At 32.6% G+C, this 27,990-nt stretch overlaps 1 protein-coding gene and 2 non-coding genes across 3 annotated transcripts; all 3 read right to left on the bottom strand.

The window, feature by feature from the left end:
- Window positions 1-2,335: 2,335 nt before the first annotated feature.
- LOC120165307 (monothiol glutaredoxin-S9-like) lies at window positions 2,336-2,883 on the bottom strand. Its single transcript, XM_039174856.1, has one exon. It carries the CDS (start codon window positions 2,731-2,733, stop codon window positions 2,428-2,430), a length of 306 nt encoding a protein of 101 aa, XP_039030787.1. The 5' UTR covers window positions 2,734-2,883; the 3' UTR covers window positions 2,336-2,427.
- Window positions 2,884-3,570: 687 nt separating this feature from the next.
- TRNAV-CAC lies at window positions 3,571-3,644 on the bottom strand. Its single transcript has one exon. It is a non-coding gene; the product is annotated as a tRNA-Val (tRNA).
- A 23,649-nt stretch (window positions 3,645-27,293) lies between these two features.
- Window positions 27,294-27,367, bottom strand: TRNAV-CAC. Its single transcript has one exon. It is a non-coding gene; the product is annotated as a tRNA-Val (tRNA).
- Between the last annotated feature and the right edge of the window lie 623 nt (window positions 27,368-27,990).

Consider the following 27,990-nt stretch of genomic DNA (forward strand, 5'->3'; position numbering starts at 1 on the left):
GCTAATTCTTCCCCACGTGTAACTGACTCCCAAACCTATTTTTTAGTTTCTGTAGACCCTAAACTTGGTATTTTAATAAAATAAAATGTTTTATTAAAATCACCCAGCTTTTATGGTGTCACGATCGCACCTTAAAATGATTGGTGGCGACTCCTCACATTTCAAAACATTTTCAAAGAAAACCCCCAAGTCGTAATAAGTTTTTCTCCACCCGGGTGAAAACAGTGTCGACACTCTGATTTTAGGTTATAAAATTTATAGTTTAGGTTTAAAATTTAGAGTTTAGAGTGTATAATACGTAGGGGGTGTGGGTTTTAGATTTTAGTATGTAGGATTAAAATAAAAAAATTATGTAAATTCATTTTTAAACATTATTCCCTCTGTCCCATAATTTTTGTTCCATGTTGGCTAGGTACATAGTTTTAGGAGATAAATAAAAGTTATATAAAATAAGGGAAATGACAAAATTATCACTAAAAATTGACTGATAGCTTCGACATATTTGTTTGGAGTAAACTACACATTTATTACCTAAACTTTCATTTTTTTCAAAATCATACCTAACGTTTAGTTTTTGTTTGATTTTAGTACTCCGTCGTTAAAAACTGAACAAAAGGGCTGATATGGCATAGCTCAGGACAACCAATCTGAATGGTGGACCACGAGAGAATGACGAGTTGACCAACATAGTTCAGTTTCAAGCCCATCAGACGGTGGACCATGGAGATCAGAGGATGAAGAAATCGAAGAGTCTATCGCCGATTTGGGGAGATTGAAGCGTTTTCCAGTGAAATAGAGGCCAAAATTACATTTAGGGGGTCAAAAGTACGGGTTGGAAAGTTTGAGTTTCATCAATTGAAAGATGCGACGACCGACGACTACAAACGTGATGGCCGATGAGACTGTCCCTTAAGTTTTTACCGGAGGGTATTAAAATGAAACAAAAACTAAATGTTATGTATGGTTAAAAAAATTAGAGTTTAGGTACTAAAATGAACAAAAAAACTATAGTTTAGGTACTAAACACATAGTTTACCCTATTTGTTTTGATAGATGTAAAAGAATGAGACAAATAAGGATAAAAAATATATAAATGTTGTTTTTTTATTAAAATTTCTAATAGGACATTTTAAATGAGATAATTTTAAAAATTAAAATGAATAAATTTATTGAAAAATATAAAGTATTTATTTTTACATTATTGGAATGCAATAGGGTTTCCAATGTTGAGAAACTTACCATGTTGCTTCTAGATGGAAAAGTGACACTAACAAATATATATAAAAAATATAGTATAAATTATTAGTGTGGTCCTAACAACAACTTTTGATATTCCTAACAACAAATGGTCTCTCAATAATAGGATTTTGTTTTGTTGAGTCCTTTAACTATTAAAAGTTAAAATTTAGTCCTCTGACTATAAACAATTTTTTTAGTCCCCCAACTATTAAAAGTTACAAAATGGTCCTTTGACTATTTATATATATTCTAAAATCGTCCTTTTATGTTAAAAAGTTAACGCTTGTATGAGTTGGACGTTAATCTGCTGACTGAGATATGATAGAAATCATATTTTAATGATGTTTATTGGCATCACCATTGCTTTCAAATATTGGCTCGCCAACATAATGTTTCAAGCACTAGCTCAACGACATAATGTAAATAGAAATTTGATCCATGAAATACAGATAAAATAGTTATGGGATAAGATTTTCTCATATCACAATCAATAGGTTAACGCCCATCTCAGGCGGCTGTCAATTTTTTAACGGAAAAGGATGAGTTTGGAATATATAAATAGTTGGGTGACCATTTTGTAACTTTAATACTCGGAGGACTCAAAAAAGCAACGACATATAGTCAAGAACCATTTTGTAACTTTCAATAGTCAAGGGAGTCAACAAAGTAACACCTTATACTCGGGGACCATTTATATACTTTACCCTATCATTTTTTACTCCATTCAAAAGTAACAAACTTTGAATTATCCTTATGATCGACGCCTGCGATGGAAAGGTTGATCATGGAGGATTTTTTTGAAGATGTTTCAAACTAATCAGTTTCTGATTAGCATCTATAACTTTAAGATCATATAATTTGGTGTATGGAAAAAATGACTTATTTATTCAAATTTTGATGTTATGACTGCTAGGGTGTATATATATATATATATCAACATTTGTAAGTCTGTATAAATGGCTTAAGCAGAAGTACATATAGAAAGTAAACTTCATTAAGAAATAGGAACAAATTACATTGATATAGAGAGCTAAAGCAAATCTATAGAATATCTCATGAGAGATTAACATGGAAAAAAAGAAGAAGATGCACAATACGTACAGCTGACCAGAGAAACTACTGATTTTTTAGTCAATTTATTTCTTTCAATGTCATAATTAGAAAGAGTATTTTGACTTGTATTATAGTTCAATACAAAGCTTGATACGGCCTCAGCAAAGGGATCAGCCCTCCACTTAAGTGGAGGGACATGACTTCATTTGTGGATCCCAGCAGCTTTCCCCCGATGAAGATCATCGGAACCGGCGTGTTGCACCCCAACCTCATCAGGGCTCTCTCCATTTCCTGGCCTTCAGGGTCTTGGTCGATCTCGTGAACCGTCGGGGTCACCCCAAGGTCTTGGAACAGAATCCTGACCGTATAACACAGGCAACATGAGCTCTTGCTGAACAGCACCACTCCACTCTCCGAGGCCAATCTCATCACCTTGTCCATGTCTTTTGCAGTGAAGACGGTTGTTACACTTAACGTGGGACGAAGAAAATGCTAAAGCTCAGAGAGAAGTCACGATATACTTTCGATTTCACTTTAAAACTTAACGACTATCGGATCACTGCATTCGACTGAATGGTGGTGAGAGGTTGGAGTTTGACAAAGAGTGAAAAGGGTCAAAAACCTTGGTGGACCTGAAACTTAAGCTCCCGATGGTGGAGTATTTATAGGGAAAATCATAGAGTAAACTCCATTGTTTGACAGAACATTGAAAACAAACTCTGCTTTAACTAGATGCTTCAAACCAATAACTTTGAAAATATTCTGAGGCAAGCTAGTCATTTAGACCAGATTCCCACGATCGCCTCCTTTGAATCCAATTTGCAGGAAAAGTTCGAGAATGTGATGGCATTCGGGGGAGGCAATATCTTTGTATTGCGCCCACCAACTTGCATATGATTCTTCTTCCCAAATGTGAGGACACACTATAGGGGCTGCTGCTCTTTCAACGGCTTTGAACACGTGTATCGACAACTACTCTTCCTTTCATCACAGTGGGACATGACAGGATTCTCCACTGTCTATCCGAAAAAAGTTGGCATTGCAGAAGAGCATCCATGAGGTAATTACAGTAGAGGTACACTGTAAAATCATGAGTAATATCACCTTTTTGCCCTACAAATAAGGTAATATGCACATCAGTTGTTATAATAAATCATTAACTATGTCAACTAATATGTTAGTTTTAAAATCAATGAACTCCTTGAAAAGAAAAAACCACTGAAAATCTACAAAAACCTCAACAAGTTTCTGCGGTATTTATGTTAATCCGTTAATGAAAGTCTGAGCCCGGGATCGAACCGGGGACCTCTAGTGTGTGAGACTAGCGTGATAACAAACTACACCACCCAGACAATTAAAAATTCCATCTGGTAATATTAATTTAGTATTAGGATTATATATAATCAAAATGTTTCAATATTAACATTATTTTTCTAGAATTATCATTGAATATAAATATTGAAATTAAATTTGTTAGGCTTTTTAGTATATAAATCTTTCCGTTTTAAAAAATCAATTTTTTATATCTAATTGAACCCTCTAACCGTAAAAAATAAGAAATTTTTTTCTATCAGTATATTAACTATATATATTTACGTTACTGTTAATAGATAATGATGTAAACTAGGGGTGATTAATGAGTTGAGCAGCTTGTGAACTATTCGAACTCGACTTGGTTAAAACTTGGTCAGTGCTCGACTCGAGTTGACTCGACTCAAACTTAAAGTTGAGTTCAACTCGAGACCTTAACGAGTTGAGTCGAGCAAGGTCTAACTCGACTCGATAAGTTTGTGAGCAGTTCATTAATTTTTTTTATAATTTTTTAGTAGCCACCTTAAAAAATTTATTGCATTAAAAAAAGTCTCAATAATAATTACTAATTTACTGATAAATAATAAGAAAGATGTTAAATTATTAATTAATAATTATTTTTAATATATTAATTTTTTAATAAATAATAAGAAAAATATTAAAATGTCAATAATTAATTTACACCAAAAAAGAAAATCCTAATTACCTTACCCAAATATTCTAGTGAACTTAACGAGCAATTAGTTGAACAACAAATGTTTTTAACAAGTATGAGTCGAGCAAAAAATTAACGAACCTAGCAAGCAATGAGCCGAGTCGAACAACAAATTTTTTTAATGGGCACGAAATGAGCACCGTCCAACTCACAATTGACTCGCTTGATAAACAACCCTAACACCAATTTTTATTGTCCACAAATATCAATAATTAATAATCTCAAATAACATTTCTAAGGAAATGTAATATATATATTAGAAACATTTCATGATTGAGTAATTGTATAATACTTCTAAAAATATATTTATAATTTTTAAAGGCTTAATAGACAAAATAGCCCTTAAAGCATACAATGATTCCAACATTGACTATGAATATTCTTTTATAACAAATTTTAATACTCATGTCAAAAATCAATATATCAAAGGTTTATATAAAATTCATAACTCTGTTAACTTTAAAATCAAATACAATAACTCAAAGTTAGTTCATATATGGTCGTTGACACATCCAATAATTTAGTCTAATAGTTTCATGTTAGTGAATCGGGTAATTGATTTAGATTTTAGAAGAATTCTCAATATTTTTCAAAAAAAGAAATTTAATGATTATTTTTCTTAAAAATAATTTAGAGCCAAATATTAGGTTTGGAAAATGTCAAATAGATGTTTAGAGCCTAAAATTAGGTTTAAAAAAAGTCCAAGTGTTTCTTTTGTAAAACATAATGGACATGTGAAGAAGGACTGCGTCAAATTTAAGAGTTGGCTAGCGAAAAAAGATAAATCAATTTTATTTGTTTACTTTGAGTCAAATATGATTGATGTTAATTATAACAAATAATGAATTAATTATGGTTCTATAATCTATGTCTCAATTTTCTTACAGGGATTAAGAGACATGAGAGAACTAGTGGGAGCTGAAAGATACATTTATTTAAGAAATAAGAAATTGTTGGAAGCGTAGGTGGACACTTGAAAATTTATAATCTACACGCTATTAATATGAACCAAAATAAAAATACAAACACAAACTCATGCTACAACAAAATTGATCTATAGCGGCGTATAGAGCGGCATTTTGAATGTAAACGCCATTAAATTTATAGATATCACAATGTTTTTATGCGAAACGCCACAAAATGGTAAACATTAACGGCGTTTGTACAAAAACGCCGCTACAGACTCACATTGTAGTGGCGTTTTTATTACAGTCGCCGCTACAGAGCCATATTTTTGTGCCATTTTTTCAAAAAATGCCACTACAGAACCACACTATAGTGGCATTTTTAGACAAATGCTGTTAAAAACTCATAATTTAGAGGGTTTTTTGACAAACGCCACAACATACTCATATTTTAGTGGCGTTTATTAAATAAACGTCACTATTTGTCTAGATATTAGTGGCATTTTTGCTAACAAACGCCGCTATTAGTCCCCGAACCTTTATTCCTTTTTCATTTTTCTCCTTTACATGTTTTAAGGGCTTCACTCCCGGTCTCTGCTATTTTTCTCCTTTACATATTTATAATCCCTAACCTAACACATCCACCATACCCAGCCACCAGCAGAAGTTACCATCCTCGTCGTCGCACTCTTCAGGCCAACCACCAGGTGTGCATTTCTTCTTTGTCGCATACTTTTTTTTAGGGTGTTTCTATATTTTTGATACATGAAAACTTTGGGCGCTTCTCTTTTTTCATAAGCCAAAAATTTGGGCATTTCTCTGTTTTTCATAAGCATCCACCAGGCATTTTCTTTTCGGCCTTGTTGAGTGGAGAAGAAAATGATGAAATGAATGAATTGGGGGAATCCGTGAAGTTTGCTTCTTCTGTTTTGGTTTCACATAATCTATAGATAGATAATTTTGTATGAGTTCGCTTTAGCTTGAAGATATCATAACATGGAGTCTGCACCTTGGAATCATCATTGCTTAGAAACTCGAAAGCTCATACTTGTTTAACTGTTGGTTGTCTAAAAATGCAAAAGACATGCTTTTGATTGAAATTGTTTTTTTTTTTGATGTTGTGGTCAATGATAACACTTGTATACATAATAAACTAATTAAGGTCATCATGGATGTTGTATAATTGGTTTTATGCATTTTTGGTTTGCAATTTGCAAAACTGCAAGTTCTTACTGTGTTATCAGGGAAACCAAACTGGATTTGTTCATGCTATATTCTATTTCATTAAGGGAAAGAAAGTTATTGGTAAAATATTCAAGTTTAGGCCATGTCAGCTGCTAAATGGGTATTTAGATAAGAAGAAAAATGTCCATGGTTACTTCTAATTGAAGTATATTTAGGGTCCATTCTTTGCACGAGCTTGTTCCAAATTAGTTCACATTTGCAAATATTACTAATGATCTGAAGCAATTCATTCATATCGAACCTTCAACGGATTATTTTATTGTTTGATAATTTTGGTACATAAGCAATTAATGAGAATACCATATGTTCATTTTCTATCTATTTTCTCAACTTCTGGATTTTAAAGGATAACATTGTCTAACAAATGGCTAAATGGCAGTCTATGCTACATTTTCTAGGTAAACAAAAATCCACCAGTTTGATTTTCCCCCAAATTTTAGTTATTTGATGTTGAGTCAAATTGGTGACTACAAGGATAGTAGAAATTTGTGATTTTCCTACTGTGCGTCTCAACCAGCACCAATCGCGCATCCACCACCACCAGCAAATCATAACACCGACGTTGCCAATCTCCATCGTCGTTCATCATTCTACCGGGTAACATGCTCTGCTTCCTTTCCTCTTTATCCATACACACAATTTTCAGTGTTTTTGTTTCTGTTGTCATGGGCATCATGAAAGCATGGTCTCAGGGATCATTCGTTACTCCAACCAAATATTTTGGATCCAACTCATCTCAGTACATACCATCACACAACCAGTCTTCTCAATAAGAAGTTAATCGATTAAAACAACAACTAAGTCAAATTGATGAAAAATTACTCAAATGAAAGCCGAAGCTGAAGCGAGAGAGCAGCGAGAGAAGCAACGAGAGAAGCAACAATTCAGAAAAATATGCAGAGCTTCAAAATCAAATTGAAGCTATGAAGTAGATGATGCAACAGAATTAAACAAATAGTTCATCATCATAGGGTGTTTTCTTAGGTTAATGCTCTATTTATGTTATTGAAAAATATTGAACTACATTATATTTAACTTGGATGTTTGTAAAATTTGATTTATTTATGTTTTTATGTATTATTACTTAAATCGATTCGTAATAAATTTAAGATAGTTATTGGATATTGTTACTGGTTAAATTTGGCTAATACAAAATAGGAAGAAGATATGTTGAAAATCAGTTTCGATTAGCGACATTTTAAGGGAAAAATGTCGCTAACGAAGTGCATATTTGGTGGAGTTTTTTTTGGAAAAAAATGCCGCTAAATGACCAACCTATTGCTGCATTTGTGCCCGAAACACCGCTAAATATCAAATCTTTTGCGACGTTTGTGACTAAAAACGCCGCTAAATAGCGAATCTGTTCTGGAAAACACCTATAAATATCAAACCTATTGCGGCGTTTGTGCCCAATACATTGCTATATGGTGAACCTGTTATGGCGTTTGTATACTAAAACACCGCTATATAACATGACTTTTAGCGGCGTTTATTAGTAGAAAACGCCACTATAGTTTTGGCATTTGTATTAGCGGCATTTTTGTAGCGCTTTTTTTGCACCAGAAGCATTTTTAGCGGCGCCTTTAAAAGCCGCTATAGGACAAAAAACGCCGCTATAGACCAATTCTATTGTAGTGGCAATACTAGTTTCAGCTGGTTCACAAACAAAACCACGCTATTCAAAGGGTTTGCTAAGCTTTCTTAATCTCTCAAAAAAATTCACTCGTATATTCGTTCCATACATCAACCATATAATCCTATATATATAAACATTAGTAACCGACTCATGAAGCTTTAAGATGCTGTCGTGTTTATCTTCATCTTTGAAAACTATGTTGTTGCTGCCACAACACTTAATATTTAATTGCCACGATCCAAGCTTTCTTGCCGTGATGGAATTCTTGTTGCCATTTGCTTACAATTTCTCATGCGTTCAACGCCGATTTCTAACAGAAATAATTTCATGACAGGTCTTATTAAGAAATAATTTTAATTTTTTAAAATAATGAATTCAATTTTAATTTTTCATGACATGTCTCATTGAGATATAGTTTTAATTTTAGGAAATGTTCTCTTATTCAAAGGTTTATCGGGGATTATTTTTTTTATGTGACGTATTTATCGGACGCCACATATATTCTTATGGCAGTTGTCGAATCTGTGGTGCAGTGGTGGAAGACATTGACCACATTCTTCGCCACGTAAATCATAATTTGAGTAGTTGCATAATATCAGTTTTATCCGTAAAAAATATTAACTATATTATTTTATCCGTATATTAACTATATTTACATGACGTTAATGATGTGAACAACGTGTAATGACACACCATAAATCATAATTTGAGTAGTTTGCATAATATCAATTTTTATTGTCCACTAATATCAATAATTAATAATCTCAAATTACATTTTTAAGGAAGTGCAATATTATATTAGAAAAATGTCATGATTTGAATAATTGTGTACTCATGCTGTCTCATAAAAATTGTTTATTATTGATTTTTAATCATTTTTTAAACTTTGACTAATTATTATTTAAAAATTATTTTTGATAAAAGTATGTAAAAAATATATTTTTAAAAATTTCAATCCAATTTTTAAATATATATTTTATAAAATCTAAATATTTAAAATAATCATGGTCAAAGTTTGAAATTTTTTATTTTTAAAAAGTCAAAAAATAACATTTTTAATTAGATAGAGGGAATAATACTTTTAGAAAGTTTACCAAAAACAATACTTTTAGAGAATATATTTATAATATTTAAAGGCTTAATATTCAAAATAGCCCTTAGAATGCGTTTGGTTCACGGAATGTAAGATCACCAGTGGGAATAAAATATTATCAGAGAATAGGATTACTGAGAATGTTGTATTTTGTGTTTGGTTGGTTTAGCAGAAATGTAAGATTACCGTGTTTGGTTAAAGGAATAAAAGATTATTGAAATATATATTTGACCAAATTGTCCTTATTATATATTTGTTTTTTAACAAGTTGGAAAATATTTATATATTTTTTAAAAATTAAATTCATAAAATTTATATAATTTTTTTTACAAAATTGAAAATATAAAAAAGTTTAATGAAAGGGTAAAATTTTATTTTAACCCCTGAACTTCATATAAAATTTTAATTATAGACTTTTTTGTAAATATAAAATAGTTTAAGGATAAATTTGTAATTTAACATTCATAGAATTTTTATTATTCAATGACAAAATAAGGATATTTTTGAAAGAAATTTTTTTAAGGGCATTTTAGTCCAAAACGTTGGTAATCCAACAATACCTAAGGAAAGGGAGGTAATGACATTCCCGGTAATATACCCCAAAAAAATCCACTATTAGTAATGTAAGATTACCGGGAATGACATTCCCGCCCAACCAAACGGGAGAATGTGAATTCCATTCCCATAGGAATCTCACATTCCCCCAACCAAACACACCCTTAATGTATACAGTGATTCCCATTGACTCTTAATATGTTTTGGGTAAACTACACCATTTATAATTAAACTTTACTCACTCTCTCCTATTTCACTTACCATACTTTTAATTTTTCAATTTACTCATTGAATTGTTTATGTTTTGATCACTTTAAATTATTTTATTATTATTTTGGTATGATGTGACATTTATTATTATTATTTAATATAAAAATAATTTAAAATATAAAATTAAAACCAGATAGTGGTCTCCACTGTTCACAGTCGTTGGATGCCACCGTCGGCGACTGTAGATGGTGGTCGTTCAGTCCTAGATTTCATCGGCTGCTTCGTTTCGACTCCCTAACTCCGAATCCGATCAAAAGTGAGGAAATCGAAACGTCGGCGGCCGTAGATTGTAGCCGTTTGGTCCAATATTTCATGGGTCGCTTCGCCTCGACCCCTAATTATAAATTCGACCTCCATTTTATCGAAACATGCACCGAAGTCCATAAATTAGATATCAAAAGTGAGGAAATTGAAATGTTTCAGTCGAGAACGGGTTTTGGGACTTTTTCCGGTGAAACAACCACCAGATTTGGACTCAGTGTGTTAAAGCGAGTCCCTAGCTACAATTTGAGAATAAACGGCTGCCAGTTCCAAAGGCCGACGATGGTCGACAATGATGAGAATAGGCAGTTATATCGTTTTAAATTTAATAGTAATAAAATATTATTTTATTATTTATTTTTAAATTATTTTTAAATTTAATAATAGTAATAAACACCGCAACATAGAATAATATTAATAAAATAATTTGTAGTGACCAAAACAAGAACAATTCGAAAGTTCAATGAAAAATTGAAAAAATTGAAAATACAATGAGTGATATAGGAGAGAGAGTAAAATTCAATGATGAATGGTGTAATTTACCCTATTTTTTATAACGAAATTTAATACTCATATAAAAATCAATATATCAAAGGTTTAAACAAAATTCAAAACTCTATTAACTTTAAAATCAAATACAATAACTAAAAGTTTAAAAGAATTACATACTGAACATACAAAGGGTCGCAAAATAGGCATACCCACTAAAGTATTCAATCATTATATTCTGTAAGATCTGATTGAAATTAATCTCGATGATGTTATTGTCCTATCATAAACCACGAAATTATAATATATGCATGAAAAATAATTTAAAACGTTAAGCTTTTTGAAGTTCAGCACTGCACAACTACTCTAATATACCACTTGAAGTAGGTAAATCTAAGCATGGAAGTAATAAATCATGATGAAGCAGCTTAAAGAAAAATTTAGAAGTAATGCTCTAAAAGACATCACTGAGCAAGAAATTGAAAATTAATAGTTCATACAAACAATCAAATAACATAGAATCACGCCTTACATCGCAACCATCATAAACCTTATCTCGATTGTATATTCAATTACCATTTATTTGGTACATCATACTATATATGCACTTGTTGTAATGCATCATTTATTCAAGTAATATCCACGCCTCCAAGTTTGCTAATGGTATGTCACCACACATCACCCAAATAATGTATCATCTCCCATACCACTTATATATAATGTATCATCTCCCATATCACTTGTCTATAATGTCTCACCATATAACAAGTGAGGAGCTTGAAATTTTAAATTACAGTGTCATAACTTTAAATTATGATATTTAAATAAAATCATTTAATTTTTTAAAAAAAAGTTGGGGTCAATTTCTTTTGGCATAATACCAAAATCAACCCCAACATTTACAGAAATGACCATTTTGTCCCCTGTTCTTTTTTTTTTTAGTATTTCGGCCCCAAACGTTACATTTAAGGCAAAAAGTCTCATAACGTTTAACTGAATAGTCATTTGAGTTCTTATTCTTTTTTTCTATAGCATTTTGGCACTCAACGTTTCATTTTAAGGGAAAAATTATCCCTCTTTTAGAGTGTTAACTGTTTGTTAACTAACTATTTTCATGCATAGAGGGGCATTTTTCCCTAAAATGAAACATTGGGGGGTCAAATTGCTCTAAAAAGAATAAAGGCTAAAATGATTATTTGAACAAATGTTGGGATTAATTTTGATATTATGCTATTTCTTTTTAAGGGGTCAAAATATTTCTAAAAATGGTGTCATTTATTTATTTTTATATTGTCGAAACGAGTTTTCTTTAAAAAACAAATAAATATTTAAAATATGATTTTTAAAAGATCTCGTCTCAAATAATTTGGTGTTTCCTTTTAAAATAAATCATGGTTTAAAGAGTTCTCATCAATCTTTTATTAGGGTGTGATTGGACACCCAAAAACATATTTGTCATTTTAATAAAAATATTAATTTTAATTAAAACAATAAATTTACAGTATGCATTACCAAAAATTTGAGTTCGGGAGTCAGTTACACGTGGAAAATGATTAGCACCCCCACAACGCCCTAAATTGGTACCTAGTCGATTAATTACTTGTCTTTGCAATGAAATTTACGAATTCAAGTTTAATTTAATTTAAGATCCTATACAAATAATATTCTTTAACTTTTAGGATGAAACACAATAATATTTAATTATTTTAGATCGAGAAGAATCGACCTCTCATGCCTAAAAGAAGTCGATTCTTACTCCAATCGAAATAAAAAAAATATTACAATAACATCTTAAAGTTCGTTATTAATTCAAAATTTAAGTGCAGAAATAACAATAAAATAAAACAAATTAAATCTAAGTTTTATTTTTAAAAAAATTCTTGAATTTTAAGAGGGTAAATAGTAATATTTAATTATTTTCAATCGAGAATAAATGACATCACATGCCTTAAAGCAATCATTTATTATTCCAATCGAAATAAAGAAATATTACTATTTCATCCTAAAATTCAATATTAATTCGAATGTAATATATTTTTGAAATAATATTAAAACACACACAAAATAAAATGAAAATTAAACACATATATTAAACAAATACGATTAATTAATTATTTTACCAACCTTTAATGAGAACAAGGATGTTCAATTATTTAAATACATCGAGACGAGACCTTAGATTAGATCTAACAATCTTTTTTCGGTGAATTTAATTAAAAGAACATGATCTTTTTCTCAATCCCAAATTTTAATGTAATCAATTTTATTAGTTTCACTTGGTAGATTATCCTTTTATTTTAAGAATATTGAAAGTGACTTCTTATTCTTTAAGACAATCACTTCCCTTAATCTTAATGTCACACCCCAATTTAGGGGTTAGATTTTATTGTATTTAATTGAGGGATTAAAATGAATAATTTTGAAGATATATAAGTTAAATTTAAAGGTTAGGGAAGTTCATGGACTAGCCCTGTAAATAATCCATTTTTCATGGTCAGAGAATAATAAACCACCGATTTTGATTGAACCAATTTCCCCTAAATTGGTTATGCCCTAATTACTGTTGCCTACGCCGTTATACGCCGCCGTCCGACCGCCCTAGCTCATGCCGCCACCGCCATTTGGTTTATCATTGACCGACGAACAAAACCCCCATATTCCCCCACCGAAAGCGGCCACCGATCGTCACAAATAAGTCTTAAAAGTTTTACCATTTCTAAACTTTTGACACACCGATTTTCCTTCGATTTCGGCCGATCGAGACATCACCTCGCCTCACCGTCGTGCCCATCAGCCTCGCCATTGTTGTGCGCACAAAACCCGCTTAGTGCAACGCGTCGTTTTCACCCCCATCGCCGTTCATTATCGGGGTAAGTTCCTGATTTAATTTCGAAAACTTTGGTGTATTATTTCTGCGAATTGGGATTTATTTTTGTTAAATTGAAGTGTGTAGAAGATCGAGGAAGAATCGACCAGTCGAAACAACCCCCGTCGTCACCGCACGCGCTGACAGTGCGCGTGAGATTTGTCTGCCGATCCAAGAAGCTTCTGGAACTAGTCCAGCCAAGCCGGGTCTATTTGATCCAACCGAGTCAACCCTGAACTAAGTCAACTCATCTGAGTTAACCCGTTGACTTTGACTGTTGACCTGAAAAGTTAAAATTTTCTAAAAGTCATATTTTATGTTTTTCGACGTCCTGAGTCCGAATCCGAAGTTTGTTTTTCCAAATTCACATTTGGTAAGCCATTTTCAGTGTTTTATCTTCGGGTTTAAGTTGGTTTCTCAAATTAGTTTAGTTTCTGACGTAAATTCGTTTGTTATGTATCCAAGGAATTATTGGACGTTGAATTTAAGTTTGAGAGTAATCGAATGGTATTTAAATGTTTGATTGGTAGAGCACGTAAATTGAGGTAATACTCTACTACCTTTTGTATGCTTTCTAGAAACATTGATAATTGGTAAATGCATGAATGGAAATAATTGGTCCATGGGGTGTATTTATTTATCATTAGAATCAAACGAAATTTGGAATAAAGAGAAAACACTGTATAAGACTCAGACGGCTCGTAAAAGAAATTGGTAGACCAATCGGAAACAAATCAAAGTTCAGTGATTTAATCAGTAAATCAATCAATCACGGGACTCGTAAATTCTAATTAATATCATTAAAGGTTAAATGTCGGAAATGCTTGGTTACGAAACTATGAAAATACCTATATGTTGTAAAAGATAATGTTTTTCCATGAAAGTAAGAATAAACATGTTAATCGCTCATGATCTTGATATGGTAAAGGGCTTAATATTACTAATTCCTGAGCGAACACGTAGATGCTAAATTACTGAAATTACCTTACACTCTGAATTACTCGAAATGATAAAGTTGAACTGAATGGAAGTACTATACGTATTCGAGTTGTTAAAACGATAAAATTACTCTGGAAACTCTGAAGTGACCGAGATAAACTTGAGTACAAATTGATTTAAGTACCCAATGACCTTAAATTAAGCGAATAACTTGGATAAGTCTAGAAACACTGATGATCTTATATATTGTGTTATCCATAAGTATTTTAAACCACGAATGAAATACGTCAACATTTCTCAATATCGTTGCAATATAGAAGTGAAATAATTACCATTGTAATATATGCACGTCTCCTTAAGATCCATTCAACAATGATTCTAAAGATGATCAATTTGACAAGAGTTGTCTGTATTGAAGAGTGAATACCCTTGAAGTGCAACGATTTGACCGGTTGATATGTATCATTGCTGGGAGTTGTATAGTTTGAGTTAACTTGATATTCTGAGAGATCGACACAAATCTTAAATGCCCTAAATCTTCATTTCTCCCTTATTAGCTCAAATCACTAATAATTCTTCAAGAACCTAATGACCAAATTGCCTCTAATTTCCCGAATATTGGAATTACTCCTCTCATATATGAAAATATGAGTAACTTTGATGAAAACGATTCTAAATACTTTTCTGATTACATAGTGCCTTCGAAAAGTATCTGAATAATATATGATCTTGATAAATCATTTTCTGAATAATTGATGAATCCTTCAGCTATCAAACACTATTATGGGGATATCATCTCTGAATTTAATCAGTTTATAAAAGTTTCATGACTTCCTATCTGATAAATACCAATCACCTTCGAATAATATCTGGAACCTCTAGTGTGTTCCCTGATCACACATATGTTTTCTCTTATTTTAAAAGTATGTCTCTATTATTTGAAATACAATTTAACATATGATTTATACTTTAAACTTTGATATCTGTTAAGATCTCTGATTTATGTTATGATTTATGATCTCTGCTTTGATTTCTGATATCTCTTTTTACTGAATGAAATTATTTTTTATACAGGGTACTCTGGGACTCTGGTATGACTGAAGACTATGACAGGTTTAATCGCTGCTAGTAATTCCTTGTATAGGTTCAGCACCGATTGGTAATTCCTTATGGACCTAAGGCGATTCTTGGGTGGCCTCTTGGGCCTTATGGTCATAGTGGTAAGACCTTATGGATCCTAAGGCACTCCCTTAGGTTGTCTTCTAAACTGTGTCCATTAGGTAAGTCCTTATGGGCCTGAGGCACTCCCCTCAGGTGGCCACCTACGCTCCGGTTAGGGTAAGACCTTATGGACCCAAGGTGCTCCATTAGGTTGGCACCTACACCCTTTCGGCCTAGGGTAAGTCCTTATGGATGCAGTTTTGGGAACTACATGTTGGAGTTCAGTTTGAGGGTTTTACTATGGTTTTTTAAAAATACGTTTTAAATTGCTAATGTTTTAAAAAGATTTGTACATTTTCATTGGTTTTGTGGGAACACACTAGACAACATATTATGGTATCCTAAACTCAATCATCCAAAACATTTCCTCTGAACTAAAAGTTTCATGTCTTTTACTACCTGAAATATCAGTGGGACCTCAGCTCATCACAAAAATCTGTAGATGTCTGAATCAATAAGGAAAAATTATGATTGACTATTATTTGCATGTTCTTCAGCATCAATTAGTAGTACTGTATTACTGAGCTTCCAAAAGCTCACTCTGTTACTAATTATTATAGGTTAAAAGGATTGAATCAGTGCAACTATCAACATCAGTAAATGAGTTACACTGACATTCTTGTGGAGTACGATGCATGTGTTTAGGGGGCATGTAAGTGGTATTCTGTTTTTATATCCGAGTCTGAAACATATATGATTTTAATTATGTCTGTAATATATGAATGGTTTTTCGGACTTCTATTTTAATTATAAATTATTTTATGGTTTTACATGTTTTAAAAGAAATTTTAATTTTTTTCGAGATTTTTACCGTGGGTCGCTCTGGTAGCCCTAATGTGACACCTCAGATCAGATCGGGTCACCCGTATCGGTCTATGGGTGTTACATTTAGTTGTATCAGAGGTTAGGTTGAGTCATGTTTTTCTAGATAGATCGGTCGGTCGAATGACATAGGATGTCTGGTCAGTACATGCCCCTAGACTACAACCGTACTTCTCTAAGCCGAAACTCCAAGGTCGAGTCCCTCTCTGTAACGAGCTAACCTAAGTTTTCTATCTGTTAAGGCTTGACATATGCATAAAATAATATCAGTAACGTTTGTCCAAATTCTGTAAAGTACCTCACGAGTAATGTGAGAGTTACTCATCCGAGAAATTCTGACATGACTCCAGAAATGAAATTAGATATATTATCGCTATATGAACCTAACCTCGTAACAAAGGTTGAATTTATTCCACAAGGATAATTTTGTTCATATTATTTTATTTGGAATAAGGGAGAGTTTTGATGAGAATATACATTTAACTGGTTAAGGATTATTAAAGGACTAGTACTTCTATAAAAGCTACATGAAGATAATGAAGAATTTCTGAAAGCTTCACTTATGCATTTTTGTAACTTGAGTGAATTTAGAGGATGAAATTATTTTAAGGGAAAGAGAATTGTCACACCTCAATTTAAGTGTTATATTTTATTTTATTTAAATGAAGGTTTAAAACAAATAATTTTGAAGATATCTACATTAAATTTGAAGGTTAGGGAAGTTTAGGGACTACCCCTGTAAATAATCCAATTTTCATGGTCAGAGAATAATAACTCCCTGGATTTGGATTGAACCAATTTCCCCAAATTGCTTGTACCCTAATTGTCGTCGCCTCTACCTCAATCGTCGGGGTAAGTTCCTAATTTAATTTCGGAAACTTTTGCTTATTATTACTACGAATTTGGATTTATTTTTGTTAAATTGAAGTATGTAGAAGACCGGGGAAGAATCGGCCGGTAAAAAAAGCTCCCGTCATCACCACACACGCCACCACGCACCAGCAGTGCGAGTTGGATTCGTCTGTCGGTCCAAGAAGCTTCTGGAATTGGCCCAACTGGACCGAACCGGTCCAGTTGAACCAGGTCTATTTGACCTGATCGAGTCAACCTGGAATGAGTTAACTCATCCGAGTCAAACCGTTGACTTTGACCATTGACTCGAAAAATTAAAATTTTCGAAAAGTCTTATTTTATGTTTTTCGACAACTTGAGTTTGAATCCAAAGTTCTTTTTTTCTAAATTTGCAATTGGTAAGCCGTTTTTCAATGTTTTATCTTTAGATTCAAGTTGGTTTCCCAATTTAATTTAGTTTCTGACGTAAATTCATTTTTATGTATTTAAGGAATTATTGGATGCTGAATTCAAGTTAGAGAGTGATCGAATGGATTTTAAATGTTCGATCGGTGGAGAATGGAAATCGAGGTAATACTATACTACATTTTGATGCTTTCCGGAACACATTTATAATTGGTAAATGCATGAATGGAAATAATTGGTCCATAAGGTGTATTTACTTATCATTGGACTTAAACGAAGTTTATAATAAAGACAAAACAATGTATAAGACTCAGACGGCTCGTAAAAGAAATTGGTAGACTAATCGAAAACAAGCCTAAGTTCAATGATTTAATCAGTAAATCAATCAATCTCGGGACTTGTAAATTTTCATTAAAGGTTAAATTTCAGAAATGTTTGGATACAAAACTACGAAAATACCGATATGTTGTAAAAGATAGGGGTGTTCGCGGTTGGTATGGATCAGTTTTTGGCTAAAAATTCATCCGATCCGAAAGTATAAATGTTTGCGTTTTGGATCGGTTTGGATGTTTCTAAAAAATTCAATCTGATCCGATCCAATTAAGGGAGATTTGATTTGGTTTGGATTTGTGCAGTTTTTGGATTCTAATTTTTCAAAATATTTCAAAGCTACAACACTGCCTAAGGGGGTCAAACAGTTTCACCATTTCACATCCTAAGCTGACATCTATCGAATAAACATTGTTGATGAACATAAAAGGAACAATATCATCTCCCAACCATAATATCAGACAACTCATCAAAATTGCTAAATCCATCAAATTTCAATTCAATTCTCAACTAATCTACATAGATCAACAAAACAAACAATAGAAAAAAATAAAAAATAGAACAAAAAGTAACAAGAACCCATATTCAAATTGATGACATCAACTCAAATTCATTCCAATAGCACATTGTTCAAATTAGCAGATGCAAGAAGAACAACAAGATTGGTATTTTTTTCCATCGGAAAAGGTTGTAATTACAGGACAAACTTACTTGGGACGAAGGATCAAAACTCTTGATGTAATCCGATCAGAGCCAAGAGAAGAACAATGAAATTAGTAGATGATCACTAGTTGTCTTCTCTCTCTTGTTCTGGTCTCCGGTCACTCAACTAATCTCGTTTGGGTTGTGAGTGAGGGATTGTGCTCGAGGAGGATAAGATGAGGCGGAGTCGAAAGTGAGGCTTAACAATCGATCGAATAGAAAATTAGAGCTTGTAAATTTCCACTTATCACTAAATTTAAGTAATTAAATAGATAAATTCACAACACAAAAAATAACTGCACACAGTCTAATTAATCGAATAACTAACAATCACATATCGGTCCCAGAACTTTCTGGAAAACATTGATATCAAAACCACCAGAAAACTATCCTCCATTGCCTTCATCAACCAATTAAAAAATAATAATAACAAAAATCGAAGAAATCAGTAACCTAAATTCGGAGATATAACATCCAAAATTTATCTTAAAAAATTAAAAATACTGATTCGATCAAAAACTCAAAACTCACCCGTAAGGACAATAGCTTTAACATCGTTTCTCCTCGTCGCCTTAGCGAATTTCTCCTTCAATCCATCAATGACTGCAAAAATTGAAAACGAAAATCAAATCACCAAGTCATAAATCAAGAAGACACAAAGAAATAAAAAAAAGACATAAAAAGTTTGTTGAAGCAAAGCTTTACTGGGAATAGCTAAGGCGTTAACGAGAGGGTTAGAGATGGTGATAACGACAATGCCGTCGTTTCCGACCTCTATCATCAATCGACTTTGCGACATCGCTCTTTCTTAGCTCTCTTTTTCTACCTTTCTTTCTATCTAATTATAAGAAACTATAGGGTTTAAGATTTTTGGCCAGGAACTTGAAACGGTGTCGTACTTCATTGTAAAATATATCGGTTCGGTTTGGATCGGTTCGAGATTTCCAAACCGAACTGATCGATTTAGAAAAAAACCAAACACACTAAATCGGTTTCGATTTTTTTTTTCAGTTATCGGTTTTTTGGATCGGTTTTCGGTTATTTTTTTGGATCGGATTGAATCTGAACACCCTTAGTAAATGATAAGGTTTTCCCCGAAAGTGGTGACTAAAATGAATTACGTATCAAACATCCACAGACTACGAATATAATTTAAATACTTGCTAATTACAACCTAGTCCACCTATAAATAGCCCAAAAATCTGATTTCTTTTCATTTTCACCTTTTTCTTCAAACCTCAACCCCCAAAACTCTCTCAACCATCTCTCCCCCAACCTAAATAGGCCACCAGTCTGGCGCCTAACCCGCCGCTCCAGCCACTACCACTGGTGGCTGGAAAATCCTAAATCTACCCAAAAGCTTCTCTCCAACCCCGTGAACCCGAATCCGAGGCCCCCTTTGCCTAAAACTCACCCTAGGAGTCTAGATCTAAGATTTTAACTTTTGAAAACAAAGAAAACCGGTGTCTTTTTGGCTTCCCGATAATCCCCAAACCAAGGTAAACTTTTTATTCTTTCCCTTTTCCTTATGATTTTCTCTATATTTTTCATTTTTTTCTTTTAAATTCCGTTTTTCATTTTTGTTTTTTTGTTGAAGTCCTCTCCTTTTTTTTCGGTCCTCTATTTTTTTCGATTTTTCTCTCTATATTTTTCTTGAAATGAACCGCCTCCTCATTTTTTGTCTATTCAAAAACCCCTTTAAAATGAATGGTTCTCCCTTCTTTGCATGTTTGGTGAAGCTACTGGCAGAGGGGTGACGTCTCAGTTGGTGGATATCTCAAATTTTCTGGGATCAACCCCTTTTTTATTTGATTGATTTAGTTTGATGATGGTGGAACAGGGGTGATGAGGCGATCGGCGGTGTGGCTTCTCGGCTTAAGTGATGGCGCGACGAGAGTGGCTCCTCGACGGCGGCAACAGGAGATGGCTAACATGATGAGCCATTAGGGTTTTGTAATGTTGGGTCTACTAGTTCTTTTGAATTAGGCCGAATTTGGGCTTGTATATTTTGGGCATTGTAACCTAAAAAAAATAATAATATAAAGTGTTTCAACTCAAACAAAAACGAGTGTCTATAGTTGTCCCTCATTGCTAATTCTTGTGTTAACAAGAATAGGGCAAATATAAAAGAGATAATGTATTTTTGTTTTGTTCCATCCTGATGTTGTCTTAAGTGACACTGGCATATGACCCGAAAGATTTAATCATCATGCTCGAAAGACTTACTGATGGCCCAAAGGACTTACCAATTTTGGAAATAGTTTACTAGGTAAGAAATTTTGGAAATTCCTTTCTTACTTTTCAAATTTTTATTTTTTGAAAATACTAAATGAGAAACTTTGAAAATCACTTTCTCATTTTTCGAAAATCATGTGAAAACATCCTACCCAAAGGTCTTATGGATGGCCCAAATGACTTATCAATTTTGGAAATAGTTTACTAGGTAAGAAACTTTGGAAATTGCTTTCTTACTTTTCAAAATTTTCATTTTCTGAAAATACTAAATGATAAACTTTGAAAATCGTTTTCTCATTTTTTGAAAATCATGTGAAAACATCCTGCCCAAAGGTCATATGGATGCCCTAAAGGACTTATCATCTTGCTCGAAAGGCTTATAGATGACCCGAAGGATTTAATCATCATGTTCGAAAGACTTACTGATGGCCCGAAGAACTTACCAATTATAGAAATAGTTTGTCACTACCATTAAGCTAGCTGATCCAGATCGTTAGAAATCTCAACAAAACCCCAAAAATCTAGGGCATTTAAAGGAAAAACATCATATACAATAAATGTTAGGGATTAGATTTTGTTTTTTTAATTTTATTCTATGTATCTATATAATATTGGGTATAAAAACCCGAAAATCAATATGTAAATGGGATTTGCTCCCTTCAGTTTCGAAGCAACACAAAACCAAAATTTTAATGTAAAAAAATGTTTTTTTGGCTTCGAATATATATATATATATATATATACAAAATAAAAAATAAAAAAGAGAGGAGATCGAGTAATTACCTGAGAGAGGAGTCGAACTAGGGTCAGTTCGTCTTCGTAGTGGCCAGAGGTAGGGAAGCCGAAATGTCAATGGTTATTTTAAGTGCTTAGGGGTAGTATTCGGTGGTTATAACCCTAAATTAGGGCTTATAAGTGTAGACCCGAGTGATTATGGGTGTTTTGGGCTTGGTTTAGAAGCTCTAACCACAGTGTATGGTGACTCGAAAGGTGGTTGAGGCGGCGACATGAGGGGCAGGTGGTTGAGGTGGATTAATATTTCCAATAGAGAGTTCATAATGAGAAGAACTCGTCCGATGAGGGAAAATAAGTTCATAATGAGAAGAACTTGTTCAACCTTGGCTCATCCATCACATAAAGAGTTGAATTAACATTAGCCCTAGGATTGATTCCATCGCAAACAGAGTTGGATCAATGTTTCCGGGAGAATAAGTTCATAATGAGAAGAACTTGTTCAATCATATCTTATCCATCACATAAGGAGGTGGATTGACATCCCCACCGAAGAACTTGCAGCTCGACAAGCAGTGATCACGTTGAAAAATGGTGCCTTTTGTCTTTGCTTTATTCCAGTTCCACTGCAATGAGTAAAGAGAGACAATTGTAGTCACAATTTTTCATCCACCACATTATATTATTATTATTATTATTATTATTATTATATTATTATTATTATTATATATATATATTACAAACCCAAAATACCTAAACCAAACCCAAGCCTATTACCCAACAATACAAACCTGGACCCAGACCAAACCCAAACCTGTACCTAGACCAAACCTAAACCCTAACCTAACTCAAACCCTAACACATCCTTATCAATCGTCATCGCCGCCAGAATAGAGATTCCAGCCACTGACCGAGCTTGTCCCACATCTAGTCGTGCTGATCGTCATCGCCATCAAGACTAGCCGAACATGATCGTTAGAAATCTCAACAAAACCCCAAAAATTCAAGGCATTTAAAGGTAAAACATCATATACAATAAATTTCAGGGATTATATTTTGTTTTTTTATTCTATGTATCTCTATAATATTGGGCATAAAAACCCAAAAATTAATATGTGAAAGGGATCTTCTCCCTTTATTTTCGAAGTAATACAAAACCAAAATTTTAAGGTAAAAAAATCTTTTTTTAGTTTCAAATATATTTACGAACCGAGGTCGGTTCGTCTTCGTAGTGGCCAAAGATAGGGAAGCTTACACGTCGATGGCTCTTTTTTGTGCTTAGAAGTAGTATTCGGTGGTTATAACCCTAAATCAAGGCTTATGAGTGTAAATCTGAGTGATTAAGGGCATTTTGGGCTTGGTTTAGGAGCTCCAGCTATCGTGTGTGGTGGCCGAAAAGATGGTTGAGGCAGCGGCGTGAGGGGTCGGTGGGTGGCCGACCGAGAGAGAGAGAGAAGGGAATGCTGAGAGAATTTTAAATTTTTTTTCTAAAATGGGTTTAAAATGAAAAAAAAAGAGTAAGTGTGTTTTATAGGGAAAGTTAGGGGTTATTTGTTGTTTAATCCCCCATAGTTTAGCATTTTTTATACTTTGGTCACCTACGAGGACCAACCTTGTTATTTACCCTTTTTTTCATGTATGTTATATATTGATTGGTATAATCACTTTTAAATCCCCCAAAGTTTAGCGTATTTTTGCATTATGGTCACCTGCAGTGACTGTTTAATTTTTTTTTGAAATTTTGTTGTATTGATTGAGTAATTTTAACATTTTTATTTATTATTGCATATTTGGCTTATTAAAAATGGAAAATCATATTTTAATCCCTCTTATTTCAGCGTGTTTTATATCTTGGTCACTAATATGTTTTTTATTTTATTTTGATTTAGTTATTTAATTTGTAATTTGTTTTAATTTAGCCCTTGTATTACATGTTTAATTTATTCCTTTTCAATCCCTATAATTTAATGACAATGTGATTTAGTCCCTTCATATTTAATATGTTAAGATCTTGATTAAAATACTCATTTTATTGTTTATATGCTTCCATTTAATTTTTTTTTATATTTATTAAATGTTTGATACTTTAAAATGCATGGTATTTTATGTTTATATTTATTTGATTTAGTTGGTTATTAGAACATGTCCATGAATTAGGATCTTTAAGTTTAAAATTTGATTTAGTAATTAGAGTTTCAGCTTATAATTAATTAGGTAACAATTCGATTCTAGTTCTCGCATAAATTGCTCGATTACCCGAGTCTATTGTTCGAATCCCCAAATTGTTAATCACTAACTAGTTTTAAAACTTATTTAGTTCAACCCCTTTATTTTTTATAGTTACTTATAACAATTATTAAAGCATTGATTTATTGGTCAGTCCTTACGCTTTAAGCATTATAGATTTTGACCTTAAACTTTAAAGTTTTACATTTAGGTCTCTGGACTTTAGTTTCCTTGTACATTAGCCCTTAAACTTTTAATTAGAATTTTTTTAAATTAACATAATTAAACATGTTATTAATTAGAGCCTCCACTTTTAGTTAGATTTCAAGCTAATGTAATTTGAGTTGGCCCTTGCCTAAATTCTAAAAGGACCATATCAATTATTCGATTTAATAACTAGTTAAAAATTAAGTAGGATTAATATTAGAGCCTTTATTTTTATGTTTATGCCTCTAGGATCTTTAATTTTCATAATTTGACACTTTAAGATAGATAAAACCTTAATCTACCTTTAAGACAATTAGGATTAATTATAAATTGTTTGATTGCATCTGATTTTAAAACCTAAGGTCATGTTCACTAATGAGGGACTCAATAGTATATCTCCGGCAAGTATGTTCAGGGGGACACTACTGGTGATTCTCGAAATAGGTCGGCATCCTTTTCAAGACTGCATCATGATTTCTAAAATATCGAGGTATTCGGTTATTGGGCACAATAGCAGATCTACAACATTCATGCTAGTGGCGAATGCTATTGGCTTTAATAAACAAATATCATTTTTAACTTTGCATTCAAAATGATTTTTAAATTAGATAAAGTTCAAACTCAAAAGTTTCGATTCTAAATATAAGATAATCAACTATGTATCAATTTTTAGGAGCTGCGAGGGTGCTAATCCTTCCCCATGCGTAATTGACTCTCGAACCTTTATTTTAGTTTTCGTAGACCCTAAACTTAGTATTTTGATAAAATAAAATGTTTTATTAAAATCACTCGGTTTTTATGGTGTCCCGATCGCACCTTAAAATGATTGGTGACGACTCCTCACATTTCAAAACCTTTTCAAAGAAAACCCCTAAGTCGTACTAAGTTTTTCTCCACCCGGGTGAAAAACGGTGTCGACACTCTGGATTTTAGGTTATAAAATTTATAGTTTAGGTTTAAATTTAGAGTTTATAGTGTAGAATACGTAAGGGGTTGGGGTTTTAGATTTTAGTATGTAGGATTAAAATAAAAAATTATGTAAATTAATTTTTAAACATTATTCTCTCTCTCCCATAATTTTTGTTCCATGTTGGCTAGGTACATAGTTTTAGGAGATAAATCTAAGTTATATAAAATAAGGGAAATGACAAAATTATCACTAAAAATTGACTGATAGCTTTGAACTATTTGTTTGGAGGAAACTACGCGTTTAGTACCTAAACTATCAGTTTTGGTTTATTTTAGTACCTAAACTTTCATTATTTTCAAAATCATAACTAACATTTAGTTTTTATTTGATTTTAGTACTCCGTCGTTAAAATCTTAACAAATGGGCTGGTATGACATAACTCTGGTGGAAGGACGACCAATCTGAATGGTGGACCATAAGAGAATGACGAGTTGACCAACATAGTTCAGTTTCAGGCCCATCAAACGATGGACCATGGAGATCAGAGGGTAAAGAAATCGAAGAGTCCATCGTCGATTTGGGGAGATTGAAGCGTTTCCCAGTGAAATAGAGGCCAGAATCACATTTAGGGGGTTGAAAAGATATTGGCTAGAAAGTTTGAGTTCATCAACCGACGTATATGACAGCGAACGACTGTAGACATGATGGCCGACGAGAATGTACCTTAAGTTTTTAACGGAGGGTACTAAAATGAAACATAAACTAAATGTTATGTATGGTTTAAAAAATTAAAGTTCAGGTACTAAAACGAATAAAAAATGATAGTTTAGGCACTAAACGCATAGTTTACCCTATTTGTTTTGATAGAAGTAAAAGAATGAGACAAATAAGGATAAAAATATATAAATATTTTTTTTATTAATTTTTTTAATAGGACATTTTGAACGCGATAATTTTAAAATTTAAAATGAATAAATTTATTGAATTATTTTTACATTGTTGGAATGCAATAGGGTTTCCAATGTTGAGAAACTTACCCATGCTGCATCTAGATGGAAAAAGTGACACTAACAAATTATAGTATAAATTATTAGTGTGGTCCTAACAACAAATTTTGATATTCCTAACAACAAATGGTCTCTCAATAATAGGATTTTGTATTGTTGAGTATCCTAATTATTAAAAGTTAAAGTTTGGTCCTCTGACTATAAAACAATTTTTTAGTCTCCTAATTTTTAAAAGTTACAAAATGGAGGCTAATTATATATTCGACTGAATGGTGGTGGGAGGTTGGAGTTTGAGAGAGAGAAGGGTCCAAAACCTTGGTGGACCTGAAACATAAGCTCCGATGGTGGACTGTTTATAGATAGAGTAAACTCCATTGTTTGACAGAACATTGAAAAGAAACTCTGCTTTAACTAGATGCTTCAAACCAATAACTTTGAAAATATTCTGAGGCAAGCTAGTCATTTAGACCAGATTCCCACAATCGCCTCCTTTGAATCCAATTTGCAGGAAAAGATCGAGAATGTGATGGCTTTCGGGGGAGGCAATATCTTTGTATTGCGCCCACCAACTTGGATATGATTCTTCTTCCCAAATGTGAGGACACATGATAGGGGTTGCTGCTCTTTCAACGGCTTTGAAGGGCGACCGCACGTGTATCGACAACTACTCTTCCTTTCATCACAGTGGGACATGACAGGATTCCCCATTGTCTATCTGAAAAAAAGTTGGCATTGCAGAAGAGCATCGATGAGGTAGTTACAGTAGAGGTACACACTGTAAAATCATGAATAATATCACCTTTTTGCCCTACAAATAAGGTAATATGCACATCAGTTGTTATAATAAATCATTAACTATGTCTACTAATATGTTAGTTTTAAAATCAATAAACTCCTTGAAAAGAAAAAACCACTGAAAATCTACAATATCCTCAACAAGTTTCTGCAGTATTTATGTTAATCCGTTAATGTAATAGAAGGATACACCCGTAAAACAATCAAGTTATATTTGTAAATCGGTTCGTTCATTAATTAACTATATATTTAGGCTGTTGTCAAAATATAAATGTCTGAACCCGGGTTCAAACCGAGGACCTCTAGTGTGTGAGACTAACGTGATAACTAACTACACCACCCAGACAATTGAAAATTTCTTCCGGTAATAATAGTCTAGTATTAGAATTATATATAATAAAAATGTTTCAATATTAACATTATTTTTCTAGAATTATCATTGAATTAATAAAATTATAAATATTGAAATTAAATTTGTTAGGCTTTTTAGTATATAAATCTTTCGGTTTTAAAAAAAGGCAATTAAAAATTTTTGTGAACAGTTCTCTATTATTTTTATAATTTTTTAGTAGCCGCCTTAAAAATTTATTGCATTAAAAAAGTCTTAATAATAATTACTAATTACTGATAGATAATAAGAAAGATGTTAAATTATTAATTAATAATTATTACTAATATACTAATATATTAAATTTTAAATAAATAATAAGAACAATATTAAAATATCAATATTTAATTTAAACCAAAAAGGCAAATCCTAATTACCCTACCCAAATATTATGGTGAACTTAACGAGCAATGAGTTGAACAACAAATTTTTTTAAGAAGTACGAGTCGAGCAAAAATTTAACGAGCTTAGCAAGCAACGAGCCGAGTCGAGCAACAAATTTTTTTAATGAGCACGAATTGAGGACCGCCCAACTCGCAATTGACTCGCTCGATAAACAACCGTAATGCGTCTAATGACAA

Source organism: Hibiscus syriacus, unplaced genomic scaffold (genome assembly GCF_006381635.1).
Source record: "Hibiscus syriacus cultivar Baekdansim isolate YM2019G1 unplaced genomic scaffold, ASM638163v2 tig00111582_pilon, whole genome shotgun sequence".
NCBI classification, from domain to species: domain Eukaryota; kingdom Viridiplantae; phylum Streptophyta; class Magnoliopsida; order Malvales; family Malvaceae; genus Hibiscus; species Hibiscus syriacus.